This window comes from Somniosus microcephalus, chromosome 32, assembly GCF_052327205.1.
Source record: "Somniosus microcephalus isolate GS21.2 chromosome 32, FLI_Smic_1.0, whole genome shotgun sequence".
Classification (NCBI taxonomy): Eukaryota; Metazoa; Chordata; class Chondrichthyes; order Squaliformes; family Somniosidae; genus Somniosus; species Somniosus microcephalus.
In genome coordinates, this window is record NC_141018.1 from 15,885,740 (window position 1) to 15,903,084 (window position 17,345).

General features: G+C 42.7%; 1 protein-coding gene across 5 annotated transcripts in view; it reads right to left on the bottom strand.

Annotated features, from left to right (window-relative positions):
* The window catches only part of slc12a1 (solute carrier family 12 member 1), a 102,858-nt gene extending 85,904 nt beyond the window's left edge, over positions 1–16,954 (bottom strand). For 3 of the 5 annotated variants that reach the window (XM_085972123.1, XM_085972121.1, XM_085972119.1), the window contains exons 1-4: positions 16,314–16,954; positions 7,970–8,101; positions 6,495–6,570; positions 1,398–1,493 (exon numbers count right to left, since the gene is read on the bottom strand). In XM_085972123.1, coding sequence (XP_085828249.1) covers positions 1,398–1,493; positions 6,495–6,570; positions 7,970–8,101; positions 16,314–16,727 — 718 coding nt within the window. In that variant the 5' untranslated portion in view covers positions 16,728–16,954. Of the gene's footprint in view, positions 1–1,397; positions 1,494–2,495; positions 2,592–6,494; positions 6,571–7,969; positions 8,102–16,313 lie in introns of all 5 variants that reach the window. The other 2 variants (XM_085972124.1, XM_085972120.1) reach the window with 1 other exon arrangement.
* Positions 16,955–17,345: the final 391 nt, after the last annotated feature.

Here is a 17,345-nt window from a genome sequence, read left to right on the forward strand (position 1 = left end):
GAAATGGCTCCTTTCAGTTGTGGTAATTACATGTTTAACTCCACTAAGGTTGCTGCCCTCAGCTGGAGGTAACTTGACTTGAGGAGATGGCCATTTAACCTTTCTAAAGAACTGGACTTTGAAATTGCTTTGCATCTATTTCTGCTTTGGGAATAATGAAAAATCTTTGAACCTTATTTTTCTCATGTACAATTATTATACAAATAAAATTCACCAAAAAAATCTAAAATTTAAACAAAAATGTAGCTGCAACAGAATTTTCAAATACACAAACCAATTCCAGCACAAGCTCTTAGTACAATTTTGGGGAAAAGGAGGTGAGCTTCTTGATGCATTTGGGCATCTGGAGTATCGGGACGATTCAAATAGCATTTTTGCTGAGTTAAACAAATAAAACAACAACTTGTATTTATATAGTGCCTTTAATGTAGTAAAACGTCCCAAGGCACTTCACAGGAGTATTACAAGAAAAAAAATGACACCGAGCCACATAAGGAGAAATTAGGGCAGGTGACCAAATGGACTACAGTATACAGAAGGGATGGTACTTCCCCTCTGCCAGTCAGCAAAGTACAGCACATCAATGTTACTTCTGGCCGAATCACATGGTTAAACAAGCACAAGCCTACTGTCAGTAGCTCTTTCATTATCCTCTCACCAAAAAAGAACTAAAATGGAGAAGTGGTAAACCCCAACACAGAAAAATAAATTGCTATATATTATACACAACAGGAGTAACAGATCAAAGATAATGTTGATAAACACTTGGAACTTACTTAAATACTTGAACATGTTGATGTGTTTCTACAGTGTCAGTTATCAGGCTGATCAAAAGATCGAAGTCCTGAATTTAAATTCATTGGGATAAAAGAAAATGGGCCGACAGTGGCTTGTACTTTACACAGAAATAATGGATCCCAGTTTTGAGTTTGTAGATACAATAGGATTACATAGGATATACAGCACAGAAACAGGCAGTTAACTAAAATGGCACTTATTAACATATTTACAATTTACTACGTTTTGTTTTGTGGGAAAGTTTGGTACAATTATTCTATATTAATGTCTGTTTTCAGGTACCCAAGATTTATTTGTCAATTAATTTAATTAAGGGAGAAGTGTAACCATGTTTTGCCTTCTTTTTATGCAACACAATTACAATTATCAGGTTGAAAAGCACATTTATAATGTCTTTTTAAAACTAAATAAATTGCAATTTCTATTAATTTTTAAATCGGTGATGAAGAAGGCAGCTTTCACACACACATTAGCTATTATGGGTGCTATTATATAAGAGAACAAAAACAGACGTGAAATAGGATCCACTAATTATTTTCCCTGTACACCGATTTCATTTAACAAACTTTCTGAATAGTACAAGAAAAGTTTTACATTACCTCCTCGAACAACTCCATTGGTACAAATGGCTGACATAGAGATACCTGTTAAGACAGTTACCACCGTACTCAGGCAAATGATGACGACTCCAAGACCTGTAAAGAATCCCAGATATATCTTAGGCATGTTTCTTATACCTAGTTATCTATGCAGCAATTCAACCCTCTGGTTGGTACTGGTAGCTGGAACCTGAAATGCACTAAAAACTAAAAGGAATCCGTGCTGCCCTCATCCACGAACAGAATACCCGAAATGTACCAAAAATTGAAAGGAATCCGTGCTGCTCTCATCCATGAACAGAATACCTGAAATGTACCAAAAATTGAAAGGAATCCGTGCTGCTCTCATCCATGAACAGAATACCTGAAATGTACCAAAAATTGAAAGGAATCCGTGCTGCTCTCATCCATGAACAGAATACCTGAAATGTACCAAAAATTGAAAGGAATCCGTGCTGCTCTCATCCATGAACAGAATACCTGAAATGTACCAAAAATTGAAAGGAATCCATGCTGCTCTCATCCATGAACAGAATACCTGAAATGTACCAAAAATTGAAAGGAATCCGTGCTGCTCTCATCCATGAACAGAATACCTGAAATGTACCAAAAATTGAAAGGAATCCCTGCTGCTCTCATCCATGAACAGAATACCTGAAATGTACCAAAAATTGAAAGGAATCCATGCTGCTCTCATCCATGAACAGAATACCTGAAATGTACCAAAAATTGAAAGGAATCCGTGCTGCCCTCATCCATGAACAGAATACCTGAAATGTACCAAAAATTGAAAGGAATCCCTGCTGCCCTCATCCATGAACAGAATACCTGAAATGTACCAAAAATTGAAAGGAATCCCTGCTGCTCTCATCCATGAATAGAGTACATTAAAAATACCAATTACCATTACCTTACTCAGACTGGAAATTGAAGACTTTTTACCCAATTGTCATCTTGGCATCATAGTTAAGACCCGTCAAAGTGTTGAACTCAAGTGCACATAGATAGGTCAGACACAGTAACATGCTGCCAAGAAGCTGTACACCTACCACAATCAGTTCCGTGTTTTGGTGACCCAAGTATAGCTAAAATCATTACCTCCACGAACACATCCATTTGTTGATATAGCAGAGGTAGACAACCCAGTAATTGATGTTACTATAGTAGCCAGAAGGACAATAACAACGCCAAGACCTGTCGGCAATGAATTTAAAAACAGTTATACTGAACTGAGACATCAACTTGTGTGTTCTATTCTCTTTGAACAGTCTTAACTGCAAAACAGCTAGTAAACCCGTTGTGCATTTGCTACATCTAGACATTTCAGATGTGGAAAATCTGTAAGCTGCTCCTACAAATAAACAAAAAATTAAAGCTGGGGTTTGAATTCAAAAAGATTTAAGGTTTTGCAACAGCTTTTATGACAGGTGAAGAATCCATATTCAGCCATCTAGACAAATATTCTACCGAAAAGGTTGATGCACGCAGCCATATAAATCCATATACTGTTTGTACAATCTTTAAAAAAAACAAACGTTCAGCACCTGTATCACAGAGTTTACCTTCAAGGTTGCAAGTTCCTTCCCAGATGGTGATAAGTGAAATGACAGGTCAATAGAGAATATACACATCTTTTGAGAAGTTCTCTCTTCACATAAATTCATTTGTGGCAATAAACAAAACAATTATTGTTGTCAACTAAGGAGATAAAATAAAGGTCTCAAGGATCAAAGGCCTAGAAAGTTAGCGCCTAAAGAGGGCACTCAGTGGCTTTAGCGCCACTGGCCACGCCTCCCGCGATATTTAGCGGGGCGCTAATGGCGGCGTTAGCCTGTTGCACTGTGCCGCCACCGATGAAGTCATCGGTGTGCGCAGCGCCCGATTGAGATATTTGTTAGCGCCCGCCTCTAACGCCAGTCGCAAATCGCGCCCGGTTCACGGGGCCTACCTGTGGCGGCAAATTAAGGTGGAGGTGCAGGGCGGCCATTTTTTCCGGTGGCCGCCTGCCGAGAACCCGGCACTTCTCGGTGCCGGGCTCTTTTGCCAGCACTCGTGATCGCTCATCGCGCTGGTGCAGGCCCCTCCCCCTTAAGGGCAGGAAGGCCTGCAGTACCATAGCGCGCCGTGCCGCGTGTGGCGCTGCGGCACTTTGCGCTGCGATATTCAGTTTCAGCGCCCTAAGAGGGACGCGGGGCACCTCGAGCAGCGCCCCAAGTCCCTCTTGGGGCATTCAAGATGAATTTCCGGCGGGCGCAACTGCTCCGATCACAGCGGTAATTCCGGCGCCCAGGCGAGCTGGGCGCCCCGTTTGCGGCTCCACCGAATTTCTCCCCCAAAGTGTTTTATAAAAATGCTTTCCCATCTTCTTTATTAGTTACTCCCCGCCCAGACCATTATCAGGCAACCTGTCCCCAGCCGTCTGCTACTGCCACTGTGCAACTTTCCACTAAAAGATGTGTAATCGTAGGATTGATTTTCCTCCTTCGAGAAACACTTCCCTAAATTGCTTGGAAGAGTGCAAGAACTCACCAGGTGCAAAACTGTAGAGATGAACGTGTTTTACCATGTCACAATGAAGTCCATTAGGATACCCAATACAGTGCCACCAGATCACCTTCCAGGGAGGTCATTTTATATTCATATTTTTGTTTGTAGCAGAAGTTGACCCTATTCCAAATCAGGAAATAGTTGGGGCGAGTGGTCCATGCCTGTTGAGGTGCAACAGTGATGTCTGATCCATCTGCCGAGCAGGAAAATTGGAGACAACCCTGCCACTCTGATGGGGAAGTTAGTGGACCTTAACAACCAAAGAGCCAATGTTAATAATAAATGTTTCCCCATGAAATCATGCCTTTACTGTAAGGCAATCGATTTCTTCTGGGATCAATTAAAATGTTTTCCTCCTTAATACGTCTAGGATCAGGAGAACATTGGAATTGTTGAGTCTGTGATGAGAAAGGCATGGATGAGTATTTCAGTGGCAGATGGGCTGAGGCAGGGGTGGAGGTGCACAATGTTACGAAGGTGGAAGTAGGCGGACTTTATAATGGAGAGTCTATGGAGTTGAAGCTCAGCTCAGGGTAGTTTTTATAAATTAATTTTTTCAGGAGGTGGACATTGCGAGCAAGGCCAGCATTTATTGCCCATCCCTAATTGCCCTTGCGAAGGTGATGAGCCTTCTTCTTGAACCACTGCAGTACATGTGATGAAGATATTCCCACAGTGTAAGAGTAAACCATTCCATACTGAAGAAATGGAAAGCACTTTCCATGGCAGCATGCTTCCTGTCCACTTTCCATTGATGAGTGTACTGGAGGAAGCCACGGTGAAATCTGCAATCTAGACTATCTTGTCCCATCTTTCTAGCTGAATGGAGTAGTGAGAACTTTCATGGAATTAAATGAGGAAAACTGAAGAGGTAAGCCGATGACAGTGATGGAAAACAGAACGTTGGAAGCATTAATAAATTGGTCTCTGGAGGAATTTTTCATAACCACTGTACTCAGACTTCAAAGTTTGCAATTAAATCCTTTTACTAAAACAAACCTACAATTTGATTTGAAAAACCACCAGGTTTGCTTGCATTGCTGCACATTCTTTGTTTAACATTTTTACAACCGTTCATTTGTTAAACAAGAATGGAATAAAATGGCAATTCAATGAAAGTTTAGCAAAGTTTAAAAGTTCTCACTATCAGCAGTCAAAACAAAATTCAGAATTAATTTCAGCGCCATTATGGTAGTAAATGTGAAAGATAAGATCTGGCCAGTAAGAAGATTAATTGTTTATTTTCCTACAGGATCATTTAATGTCCATGTCTACTTTTTTGTTAATTATAAAATCTAAAAGAAAATAGACCAACTGTACCATAGTTTATTACATAAATTTTTGATCACATAAAAGAAAATATAAGTAACTCCCCTTAACATAGTTTGTTTATGCCTGAAGCTATAATAGACTTTAACAGGAAGGTGAGCGAAATAACCCAGAAGACAGTTATATCTGAAGTTAATGAGGCATGGAAGCCAAATGACAAAGACGAAGCGTGCAACAAAATCTGAACATTCAAAACGGTTCACAGCCAGTAAAGAACAAACTAGTAGTTAGACATGCTCCACAGAAATCACTAATGGCATTTTGGCAGAAATAGGGCAAATCTAATTAAATAGGTATAATGCTTCCATTGCCTACATTCTTCCTGCAATACCTGTATGCATTTTACTCCATTATACAGAAGGGTAGCTACAGTGTGGTTTGACTTAAAAAGCAGTACTTCCTAGTTTGTACTTCAAACTAACATTTTAATTAGCACATTCAATAATGCAAGGCAAATAAAAAAGATAATAAAGACACAATTGAAGAATGTACTGCTAAAAGTATTGATATTTTAAAAGGAGCATGGAAGTTTATCAGAAAAAAAACAAAAATATTAGAAGCAAAGTTCAATAAGTTATTTTAGCAAGAGATCATTTGTCTTGACCTACTAACAGACTTTAATATGCCTATCACAAGTATCCTTTAATCAGCTTAAATAGTTTTTAATAAGGGAGTTAAATATTATTTTTCACAGCAACTGTGCAGCCTAATTTTAACTTTTTGATATGGTGGTAATAACTGCTGGCAATAACATCTTTCCACTCAATGGGGAGGGGTAGGTGTGTAGAAGTAACAGTTGATATTCCAATTTCTGCAAATGGCAATCAGGCCACATATAACTTTTTAAAAAGGCCATGAATGGACACAACTGGATTCCTGCTTCACTCAGGACAGAGCTCCAGCAGTGTCTTCAAAAGACAGTACCTTGCACTTTAACATGCCTCACTCTTTGCAATAAAATTCCATATACTAACTGGGCCTGAAGGTCTGCTAGGTTTACTCCCAGCAGTGAGTTTCTGGTGTAAATACAGAGGGCTCATTTGATTTAGTTTTCCAGTACTATGAAACACAAAGCAGTGGCAGATATCACCCTTTCTGAAAACTTGTTATCTGCTACCATATGAATATCTAACTCAATTACACTACAGAAAGCCCCATTTTTGTGACTTAAAATTTCATAGCACCAGTTAATTATTAATATTACAAAAGATGCAAACATACCTATTCCAGCTTGACCAACTATCCATGATAGTCGAATAAAAAGCATCACACCCCATATATTCAACATACATCGCACCTATAATACAAGATATAGAATTAACTTCAAAGCGGAATTATGGTTTCAATACACGTTGTTGAAGGAGGCAGTACTTTTGGTACATAGAACTTTCCTGCCCGCCATCTGCATTAAAAAAAACAATTCATCTTAATTTTTTGTAAACCATATCCTTTCCCATAGAAATTGGCCATTTTGGGCCTCCGCTTGCATTTAGAGCTGCGCCAATAATGTACTATTTATTTAAGACACAAATGGAGATTTTTTTTTAATGTATTCTCTCCAGACATTCCTGCTTCTTTAATATTCAAATCAAGTTTCAAATATGGCACATGAAAGAATATATCAGTGGAATATGACCACTGAAACATAGAACTATACAGTGCCAACACTGATAAGTAACTGGTCATTAAGCTGGGCAATGTGGGTATTTGATCTGATCACCAAGGGTAAAGTCACACTACATACAAAGTGATTTCAGTTTTGCAACAATACTAAACTGGCAAATCCAGGCTCAGGGATGAACCTTACTTCAGAGAGTTTCACTCTGCTTTTCTCTGAAGGGAATAGGCTCACACTGCTTTCATTTCTACATGGAATGTAAATGCATGTTGTGAAACAATTATGGGTTTCAGTATAACAACAGAAAATGCTGGAAACACTCAGCAGGCCAGGCAGCATCCGTGGAGAGAGAAACAGAGTTAACGCTTCCGGTCTGGACCCTTCATCAGAACTGGAAAAAGCTGGAGATGTAACAGATATTAAGCAGGTGTAGAGACAAGGGGGGGGGGGGGGGGGGGTTAGGAGGGGGAGGAAGGAATTGAAGGAATATACTGTGCTTATGCAAGAGGCAGGAAAGACAAAATGTTGCAAATGGGAATGGCAAAATCATACAGCATGAAAAATGGGGGCAGAGGTTATAGTTTGAAATTGTTGAACTCAATGTTGAGTCCAGAAGGCTGTGAAGTGCCTAATCGAAAGGAGGTGCTGTTCCTCGAGCTTATGTTGAGCTTCATTGGAACAATGTAATAGGCCGAGGACGGTGAGATCAGAGTGGGAGTGAAGCGGAGAATTAAAGTGACAGGCGACCGGAAGCTCGAGGTCACCCTTACGGACTGAACGGAGGTGTTCCGCAAAGCAGTCACCCAATCTGCGTTTGGTCTCCCCAATGTAGAGGAGACCGCATCGTGAGCAGCGAATACAGTATATTAAATTGCAAGAAGTACAAGTAAATCGCTGTTTCACCTGGAAGGGGTGTTAGTATGTTGCATTTAGCAATGAACTGAACTCATTCAGCTTCATGTTAACATATTGCTACACAACACAGAAAGATACCTTTATCCTGGAAACTACCATTATATGAATACACAGAACTCTCATTTCAAATGAGCATGCTACAGATCCAGCAGTATTTCCTTACCAGCACACCTTTGATCCATCCAAACCGTACTAATTCATCCTTATTTTCTGGAGGCTTTCTTCCTACTTCATCACTTAGTGCACCATCGCCATTAGCAACACCATCCACAGTGCCAGGAACTGATAAGATATCCTAAAATAAAATTCATTTAATAAACACACTATTTTATTCTATTAGAAGGAAGGTAGGAAAGGTAACTATGATCCACTATTAATGGGGAGTACTTATCCATGGGACGGTCTTGTTCCATTATTTTAAAAAGCTTACTTTAAGAAGTTTGGAGTTACAATATTACTCCACAGAACCCTGTATATCATCCATTTAATTCAAAGACTTGAAGCATCAATGAGCAAGTGATGCTTTGTGATACTAAGCCATAACTTTTGTGACACTAAGCAAAAGCATACAGAATAAAGTCTCCAGTTCAATCTAGCTACGGAGGAGGGGGGAAATATCATTACCTCCAACTCCTAGAAAGGACATACATTATATATATATATAAATAGACAATGACTAGGGGATTGTCTTCAGTCCCCGCCACAAACTCTGTGCCCTAGCACTGACTCCATCCCTCTCCATGTCTAAGGCTGAATCAGACTGTTCGCAACCTTGGTGTCGTATTTGACCCCAAGATGAGCTTCCGACCACATATCCACTCCATCACTAAGACCGCCTATTTCCATCTCCGTAACAACACCCGACTCCATCCCTACCTCAACTCATCTGCTACTGAAACCCTCACCCATGCCTTTGTTACCTTGAGACGTGACTATTCTAACACACTCCAGGCTGGTCTCCCATCTTCCACCCTCCATAAACTTAAGGTCATCCAAAACTCGACTCCCACATCCTAACTCACAGCAAGTATTGTTCACCCATCACCCCTGTGCTCGCTGACCTACATTCCTTCCCGGTTAAGCAACACCTCAATTTAAAAATTCGCATCCTTGATTTCAAATCCCTTCATGGCCTCACCCTATCTCTCTAACCTTCTCCAGCCCAACAACCCTCAGATATCTGCGCTCCTCCAATTCTGGCCTCTTGTGCATCCCCAATTTTAAAATCGCTCCACTGGAGGCCGTGCTGTCTGCTGCCTAGGCCCTAAGCTCTGGAATTCCTCTCTTTCCTCCTTTAAGACCCGCCTTAAAACCTACCTCTCTGGCCAAGCTTTTGGTATTTTCTGCCCAATCTCTCATTATGTGGCTAGGTGGCAAATTTTGTTTGATAATGCTCTTGTGAAGCACCTTGGGATGTTTTACTATATTAAAAGGCACTATATAAATGCAAGTTGTTTTTGTTGTCATCCTCAGCTACGATTCCATGATCAAAAAATCAGCCAACACTTGGGCCTAGAAATTCACTATAGCCCCGTTTGGGGCAACAGCCTCACCAGGGCGCTAAAAGTAGCGCCCCGGAAGCAGTCGCAGCCGCCCGCCCGCCGGAAATTCAGTCGGAGCGCCCCAGAGGGATGCGCGGCACTACTGGAGGCGCCCCGCATCACTCTTGGGGCGCTGCAACTGAATATCGCTGCGCAACGTGCCGCAGCGCCACACGCTGCAGCACGTCGCGCTGCGGTACTGCAGGCCTTCCTCCCCTTCTTAAAGGGGAGGGGCCTTGTGCAGCGCGATCTGGGGCCCAGCTGGGCCCCCAAGGATCGCGAGTGCCGGCAAAAGAGCCCAGCAACGAGGAGAAATGCCGGGCTCTTGGAACGCAGTCGGCACTCCGCGGGGGGGGGGGGGGCCTCAGGAGGCCAGGGACGGCAGCGCGGAGAGGTGCTGGCAGGCGGCCAGCAACAAAAATGGCCGCCCCGCACCTCCTTTAATTAGCGCCTCTACCGCCACAGGTAGGCCCCCCTGAACCAGTTGCACATAGCGTCTGGCGTTAAAGCAGGGGGCGCATCTAAATATCGCGATCGGGGCATCAGCGGGGCGCTGCGCGCACCGATGACATCATCAGTAGCGGCGCAGCGCTAACGGCTAGCGCCGCCATTAGCGTCCCGCTAAATTTAGCAGGAGGCGGGGCCAGTGGCTTCCGACCCACTTAGCGCCCTCTTAAGACGCTAACGGGTGGCGCAGCCCACTGAATTTCTAGGCCTTGGTGTTTTATAATTTGAAAATGATTGATTTAAAAGCCTGTTTTCCAAATTAAAACAATCAACCACTGCACAATATTATTTAATGCAGAAACTGGATTCAAATCCAAGACGAAGGGACAAGACTAAAGACTCCTCCCTCTGCCTAACGCAAGGGCCTTTTGTAAAGAGGATTCAGGCAGCCTCAGTTTCCAAAGGATGCAAATCACCAAGAAGGGCAAGAGAGATAAACTAGGAAATTATAGGCCTATTAGTACTTGCTACCTGTGAGGACAAGGAGAAAGACTGCAGAGGACAGCCACAATGCAGAACAAGGCACTGTGGCACAGAAGGCTGTCCCAGGTGTGTGTTGCGTGTGTGGAGGGGGCAGGAGAGAAAGAGCAGAATTAACATGTGGCTAAAGGGCTGGTGTGGAAAAGAGGGGTTCCTTTTCATGGGACACTTGCACCAGCACTGGGTCATGAAGGAGCTGTACCGATGGGACAGGCTCCACCTGAACCAGAACGGGACCCTTGTCCTAGCAGAAATGGTAAATAGGGAGGTGGCAAAGGCTTTCAACTAGTCAGACCCGGGAGGGGGAGGGATCTACAAGAAATGAAACCAGCCTAAATATAAACACAACATGAAAGGAGGAAAGAATAAAGTAACGGGGGACATTGATGGCCAGGGAATAAAGAGAGTTATAGGTGTTTAAAAAGACGATTAAAAATAAAAAGTGAGGAACTGCTATTAAAAATGAGTTAAACTGTCTGTATAGCAATGCACAGTGTCCGTAATAAAACAGGGGAGCTGGAGGCAATCATGTGTTGCAAGGAAGCAGGCATAGTAGGGATTACCGAGACATGGCTACAGAAAAATCAGGACTGGGAATTAAACATTGCTGGGTATAACATATTTAGAAAAGATAGAGGGGGGAAAAGGAGGTGAAGTAGCTGTACTTTAGGGATAACAATGGCAGCAGAAAAAAGTGACGCAAGACAGAAACAGAATCTATGTGGATAGAGATAAAAGACAATAAAGGACCAAACACACCAATAGGACTAGTCTACAGACCACCCAATAGTGGAAGGGAGATGGAGTAAGAAATATGCAAACCAATGTAATATATCCAAGTTTGCTGATGATACAAAGCCGGGTGGGAATGTAAGTTGTGAGGCGGATGCAAAGAGGCTTCAAGAGGATATAGACAGGCTAAGTGAGTGGGCAAGAACATGGCAAATGGAATATAATGTGGAGAAATGTGAAGTTATACACTTTGGAAGGAAAAATAGAAAAGCAGAGTATTCTTTAAAGAGTGAGAGATTGGGAAATGTTGGTGTTCAGAGGGACCTGGGTGTCCTTGTACATGAATCACTGAAAGGTAACATGCAGGTACAGCAAGCAATTAGGAAAGCAAATGGTATGTTGGCCTTTATTACAAGAGGATTTGAGTATAAGAGTAAATACGTCTTACTGCAATTATACAGGGCCCTGGTGAGACCACATCTCGAGTATTGTGTAGTTTTGGTCTCCTTACCCAAGGAAGGATATACTTGCCATAGAGGGTGAACATAAGACCATAAGAAATAGGAGCAGGATAGGCCACTTGGCCCCTCGAGCATGCTCCACAATTCACATCATGGCTGATCTTTGGCTCAAAGCCACTTCCCTGCCTGCTCCCCATAACCCTTCACTCCCTTATCTTGCAAAAATCTGTCTATCTCCACCTTAAATGTATTTAATGACCCAGCCGCCACGGTTCTCTGGGGCAGAGAATTCCACAGATTTACGACGCTCTGAGAAAAGAAATTCCTCCTCATCTCAGTTCTAAAAGGGCGAGCCTTTGCAATGAAGGTTCACCAGACTGATTCCTGGGATGGGGGGGGGGGTTGTCCTATGAGGAGAGACTGAGTAGACTAGGTCTATATTCTCTAGAGTTTAGAAGAGCGAGAGGTGATCTCATTGAAACATACAAAATTCTTACAGGGCTCGACAGGGTAGATGCAGAGAGGCTGTTTTCCCTGGCTGGGGAGTCTAGAACCAGGGGTCACCGTCTCAGAATAAGGGGTCAGCCATTTAGGACTGAGCTGAGGAGAAATTTCTTCACTCAGTGGGTAGTGAATCTTTGGAATTCTCTACCCCAGAGGGCTGTGGCAGCTCAGTCGTTGAGTATATTGAAGACAGAGCTCGATAGATTTTTGGATATTAAGGGAATCAAGGGATATGAGGATAGTGCAGGAAAGTGGAGTTGAGGTTGAAGATCAGCCATGACCTTATTGAATGGCGGAGCAGGCTTGAGAGGCCATATGGCCTACTCCTATATTTTATGTTCTTATGATACAGGTGGGCGTCTGGTCCCTACTAACCTGATTGACTCAGCCACCACACATGCGGGTAAAAATCAGCTTCACTCTTCCAATACCAGCATGGACTCCATAGCCAAATGGTGGAGTTCTTTTCACTAGAATGACGATATTTGTGCGAGGAAGGTTTGAATTACAAAGTCCACACCGGCACAAAGTAAAGGCCGCCAAGTCCCCGCACTTACACTGCAGAATCTAAGGACAGTCACACTTCTGTCAAACCTCCATATACTTTCTTCTTGCAAGTAATGTTTTCATTCTTTCCTCTCTAAATATTTGATAAATTTGACCTTGAAATGAGCATCTTTAATAATGGAGAATGGAATATTTTCTATTCAGTCAGCATCAAGGATTCTAAAGGGATTTATTTTGTTCTGCTTGTTAAAACCAGCGTGTGTTCTGAATATGTATTAAAAGGTAGTCTTTTGCGATTGAATGTTAATTCATCCAACGACAACTTTTGCCCATGCTCCTGAATTTTCTCATAGTAGAAAATTTTTAATATTTTTAACTGATTGTTGAACAGCAGTTGGAAAATGTATATTCAGGATTCCTTTCACTCTAATATGGTGGGAATCTTCCCATTTAAAGCTTTGGTACAACACTGGAGGGTGCCAGCTGCTCCAGTGGTGAGCAGAACAGGGGATGTTAACTGAAATACAAATCTTTCGGTGAACTCTGAAGCACAAGTGTCTCATTAAGTCTGGCAATACCAGCTATTAGAGAGGAGGAGATCATAATCCAGGAGTTCAAAGGCATTGGGGTCAAACTTACAGCCCCAAGTGTCAGCCTAGCTCAGTAGTAGCAGCCTTGCCTCTGAATCAGAAGGTTATGGGTTCAACCTTCACGCGAGGGCTTAAGCACATAATCTAGGCTGACATTTTAGTGCAGTGCTGAGGGAGTACGACATTGTCAGAGATGCCGGCTTTCAGAAGAGATGCTAAACCAAGATCCCATCTGTCTGTTTAAGTGGACGTAAACAATCTCATGAAGAGGAGCTAGGGAATTCCTTCAGTGTTAACAGCATCAAAAGAAACAGATTAACTGGTCATTTTAAATTGTTACTATTTGTGGGACATTGCTGAAAGCAGATTGGCTGTTATGCTTGCCTACATAACACGGTCTATACTTCAAAAGGTAATTAATTGGCTGTGAAGTGCTTTGGGACAATCTGAAAATGTGAAAGGCACTATATAAATTCAATTCTTTATTTACTACTATCCAGTGCCAATGCATCACTCACCCAAAATCAACAAGAAGCAATGGAAAGAGGCTGCATCTCACAGGTACACCCAAGTCCTGTATCAGCTCTGGGAAATAAATTTGAAGCAGCATCAGGATGGCACACTCAGTGGAAATTAAAGTGATCACTGTAGTCAGCTTCTACGCCACTGGGTGCTTACAGGCAACAGCAGAAGACATCACTCAAATCAATTAGTATGCCTCTTTTGGTTAACCCATAATGAGATGTCATCATCTCATAAAATGTAACAAAAGAGCCCCCTTTTTAGAAGGGCACAACTAATAAAACCCAAATCATACAAAAGAAACTTAACAAATTAAATATTATTTCCCGTATGTACTACACACTCCAGTCGCTGTGGTGCCCACCGGTCATGGAAGGCCTCCAGGGCACGGACAAAGCCGCAGAAAAGCAATTTGCCTTTGCGTCACTGTGGCAACTAGCACATTCCTCAAGTACCAGGCTCATTGATTAAACTATGCCATTTATGCAAGCAGTGGCTTTCCTTTAAAAAAGGTACAGAAAAGGTCACTGCTCACTCAACATTGAAATTGTATGCAGTTACCAATAAATAGTCATGAAGTTAATGCTATTTTCTGGAAAGTGCTCACAATCCACACAAGCAAGGATATCACAAATGTTTGATGGGGAAGAAACAATCCAGGTTTGGCTCCTGGGAGACATGGCTAACCCATTTCAAATGTGGCAAATCAGATCTCTATGGAATTCCCCAATTACAAAAGGGGCTATAAAGACACACTTGCGAGGCAGAAATATAATAGATTAGACCTTGGTCTTCCGAAAATAATTCACGGTTTGGATCGTTTGGTGGTGCCAGTCAGCATGTGCCACAGGGTTGACGGAATGACTCTAGTTTCTCCCATTTTACACAGTATTACCATTGAAAGAAATGTGCACAAGACTGCTGAAGAACTGCAGCAAGGCAGGCCCCAGAAAGAGGATTGGGGAGATTGATTATAAAGCACCTGCAGCATTCATATCAGTGCCCCAAATGATATACGTGTAACTAGCACTGATCATTAATTATCCACCCCCTCTCCCAAAGACCTGCACACAGATCTTTCAGTAAAACAAATATAGAACATAGGACTTTTTACTTCTATTGTGACTAAGGTTTTGGGCCGCACAGGACTATTAATTTTTTGCCCACCGCTGTTGTGAATAAACAAATTTTCCACATCAGTTTTACATATTCAACATCTGCTTCTGTTAAAGCAACCGCAAATATGTACAATATGTTCAATGGAATGTGCGGTCATGATGTGTAAACGAGTTCCTTCATAATTTCAAAAACCTCTAATAAATCTCCTCAATCTACTCTGCTCCAGTGGCAATAGTCCCAGTTTCTCAAGTCGCTCCTCATAATTGTAGTTTCTCCCCCTTAGTATTGTGATGTATCTACATTGTATGCACCGCATGGCTTCAATGACCTTTCTTCAATAAGATATCCATATCGGCACACAGTACTGCAGATATGTCCTTTCTGGTATCATTCTCTTCTGCTACTACAGTGATACACTACAGGAAGGACCATAGGTGTCCTAAAGGGGCTCAATATACTACAATGAGGGGCTAAGATTAGTCTGGGAAACAATCCAGTGACCAAACCTCAGAAAAGAAACACCAACAGCTGTGTACTGCTACAACATACGTGGCCCTTCCTGTAGCATTTCACTCGAGTAGCAGTGAAGCAAATGGCATCAGAAAAGGTTCCTCTCCATGAGGCTACTACAATGGAAATTTATAATGATTCAATTTCCAAATTGCCCCAGGTCAGCTTCCAGGACAGTGTGAGGAGCCAATCCTCACTGCACTGATTAGACCTGCTCCAGGACACACATACCCTTCCACATGGTATACTCATTAGAGAAATTGGCAAAGCTGCTGCAAGGGTTATATTTTCTGGTACATGTTTCTTACCCAAGTTACCATTTATTTCATAGAGCTGGGGGGAGTACTTTGAACAGTAGATAGAGTACTTAGACAGCCCTTCCCCTTTAAAGAAAGACTTGCATTTATATATCACCTTTCACAACCTCAGGACATCCCAATGCGCTTTACAGTAATGTAGGAAATGCAGCAGCAAATTTGCACACAAACGACAATGCAATAATGACCAGTTAATCTGTTATAGTGATGTTGGTTGAGGAATAAATATTGGCCGGGACACGGGGAGAAGTCCAACATTCCCTCTAAGCTGCGCGGTCTGCCAGTCCTGCGCAGCCTGGGACCGGCTTTTCCAATGTTAACTAACGTGCATGTGAGAAATATTGGATAAGTCCCCTGCTCTTCTTCATAATAGTGCTTTAGGATCTTTTACATCTGCCCAAGGGGCTTCAGTTTAATGGCTCATCCAAAAGACGGCACCCCCGACAGTGCAGCACTCCCTCAGCACTGCACTGGGAGTGCCAGCCAGCCTAGATTTTTGTGCTCAAGGCTGGAGTGGGACTCTGAACCTTCTGACTCGGAGGAGTGCTACCAACTGAGCCAGGTGGAGCAACCACTCTGGGACGACTAAAACCCAATTTAAAAATTTTTTTTTTTTTTTTTTTTTAAAGTGGCGTGTCACTTATAATGCAAGGCCCCACTACACTTGGTGCAAACACCAACATTATCACCAGTGCAGCAAGTAAACTCGCCCCTCACCCTCTTCAAGTCTTCGTGAAGATCTGCCAGGGAGGGTCGGTTGATCTTGACGCCACTGAAGCTGCTGGTGTTGCGGTAGAAGTCGATCCTGGGCACCCTGTCCACAGTGTTGTGCCCGAAGGTTTTCAGGTAGGAGTTGGTGTCGTAGGAGTGGAAGATGCTGTCGGGGCGGAGGGAGTCGCGGCTCTGGAAGCCGCCGCCGCCGCCGCCTCCTCCTCCGGCCCCCCGGTACTCGAAGTGATGGAGCCGGTTCACCCCGTCCTCGCCGCCGAAGGAAGACACGGCGTACTCGGGCGGCTCGTCGCCGTGCGGGGCGCCGCTGGCGGACCGCTCGTCCACCAGCTTGACGTGGAAACGGCTGCAGGGCAGTATGCCGCCCGCACCGGCCAAGCCCGGGTTGTAGTCTCTCTCCATTGCCCACGCCGCCGGGCTCAAAATGGCGCCGCGCCTCGCCTCCTAGCAACCGCCTTCGCCGCCGGGCTCCCCACACCGCTCTCCACTCACACCGGGATGACTTGTTGTTGTCGTCGCCGCCGGCCGAGTCCCTGGATATTAGCAGTGATTACTACTCTTTAGGATTTTTTGTTTTAACTCCCTCACGCTTCCTTCTACCCGCCGCTTCCAACGGCAATCCGCGCCGCACGCGCTTTCCCGCTCCTTTTATAGCGCCAGCCCCTCGCTTGCGCATGCGCGTCAGCCTGTCCCGATCGGTTGAGGGAGCCCGGGGCCAAAGCAATGGGGTCTCTTCACCTGCCTAGCACTTACAGTCAAATGAATATGTATACATATATAATTATTTAATAATAATATAAATAATAATCTATAATTATATATCTAATATACATAATTATATATATATAACTAAATTATAATAATTATTAAATATATATAAATAATATATAAATATAATTAAATACAATTATTTAATAATATAAATAATAATCTATAATTATATATCTAATATACATAATTATATATAACTAAATTATAATAATTATTAAATATATATAAATAATATATAAATATAATTAC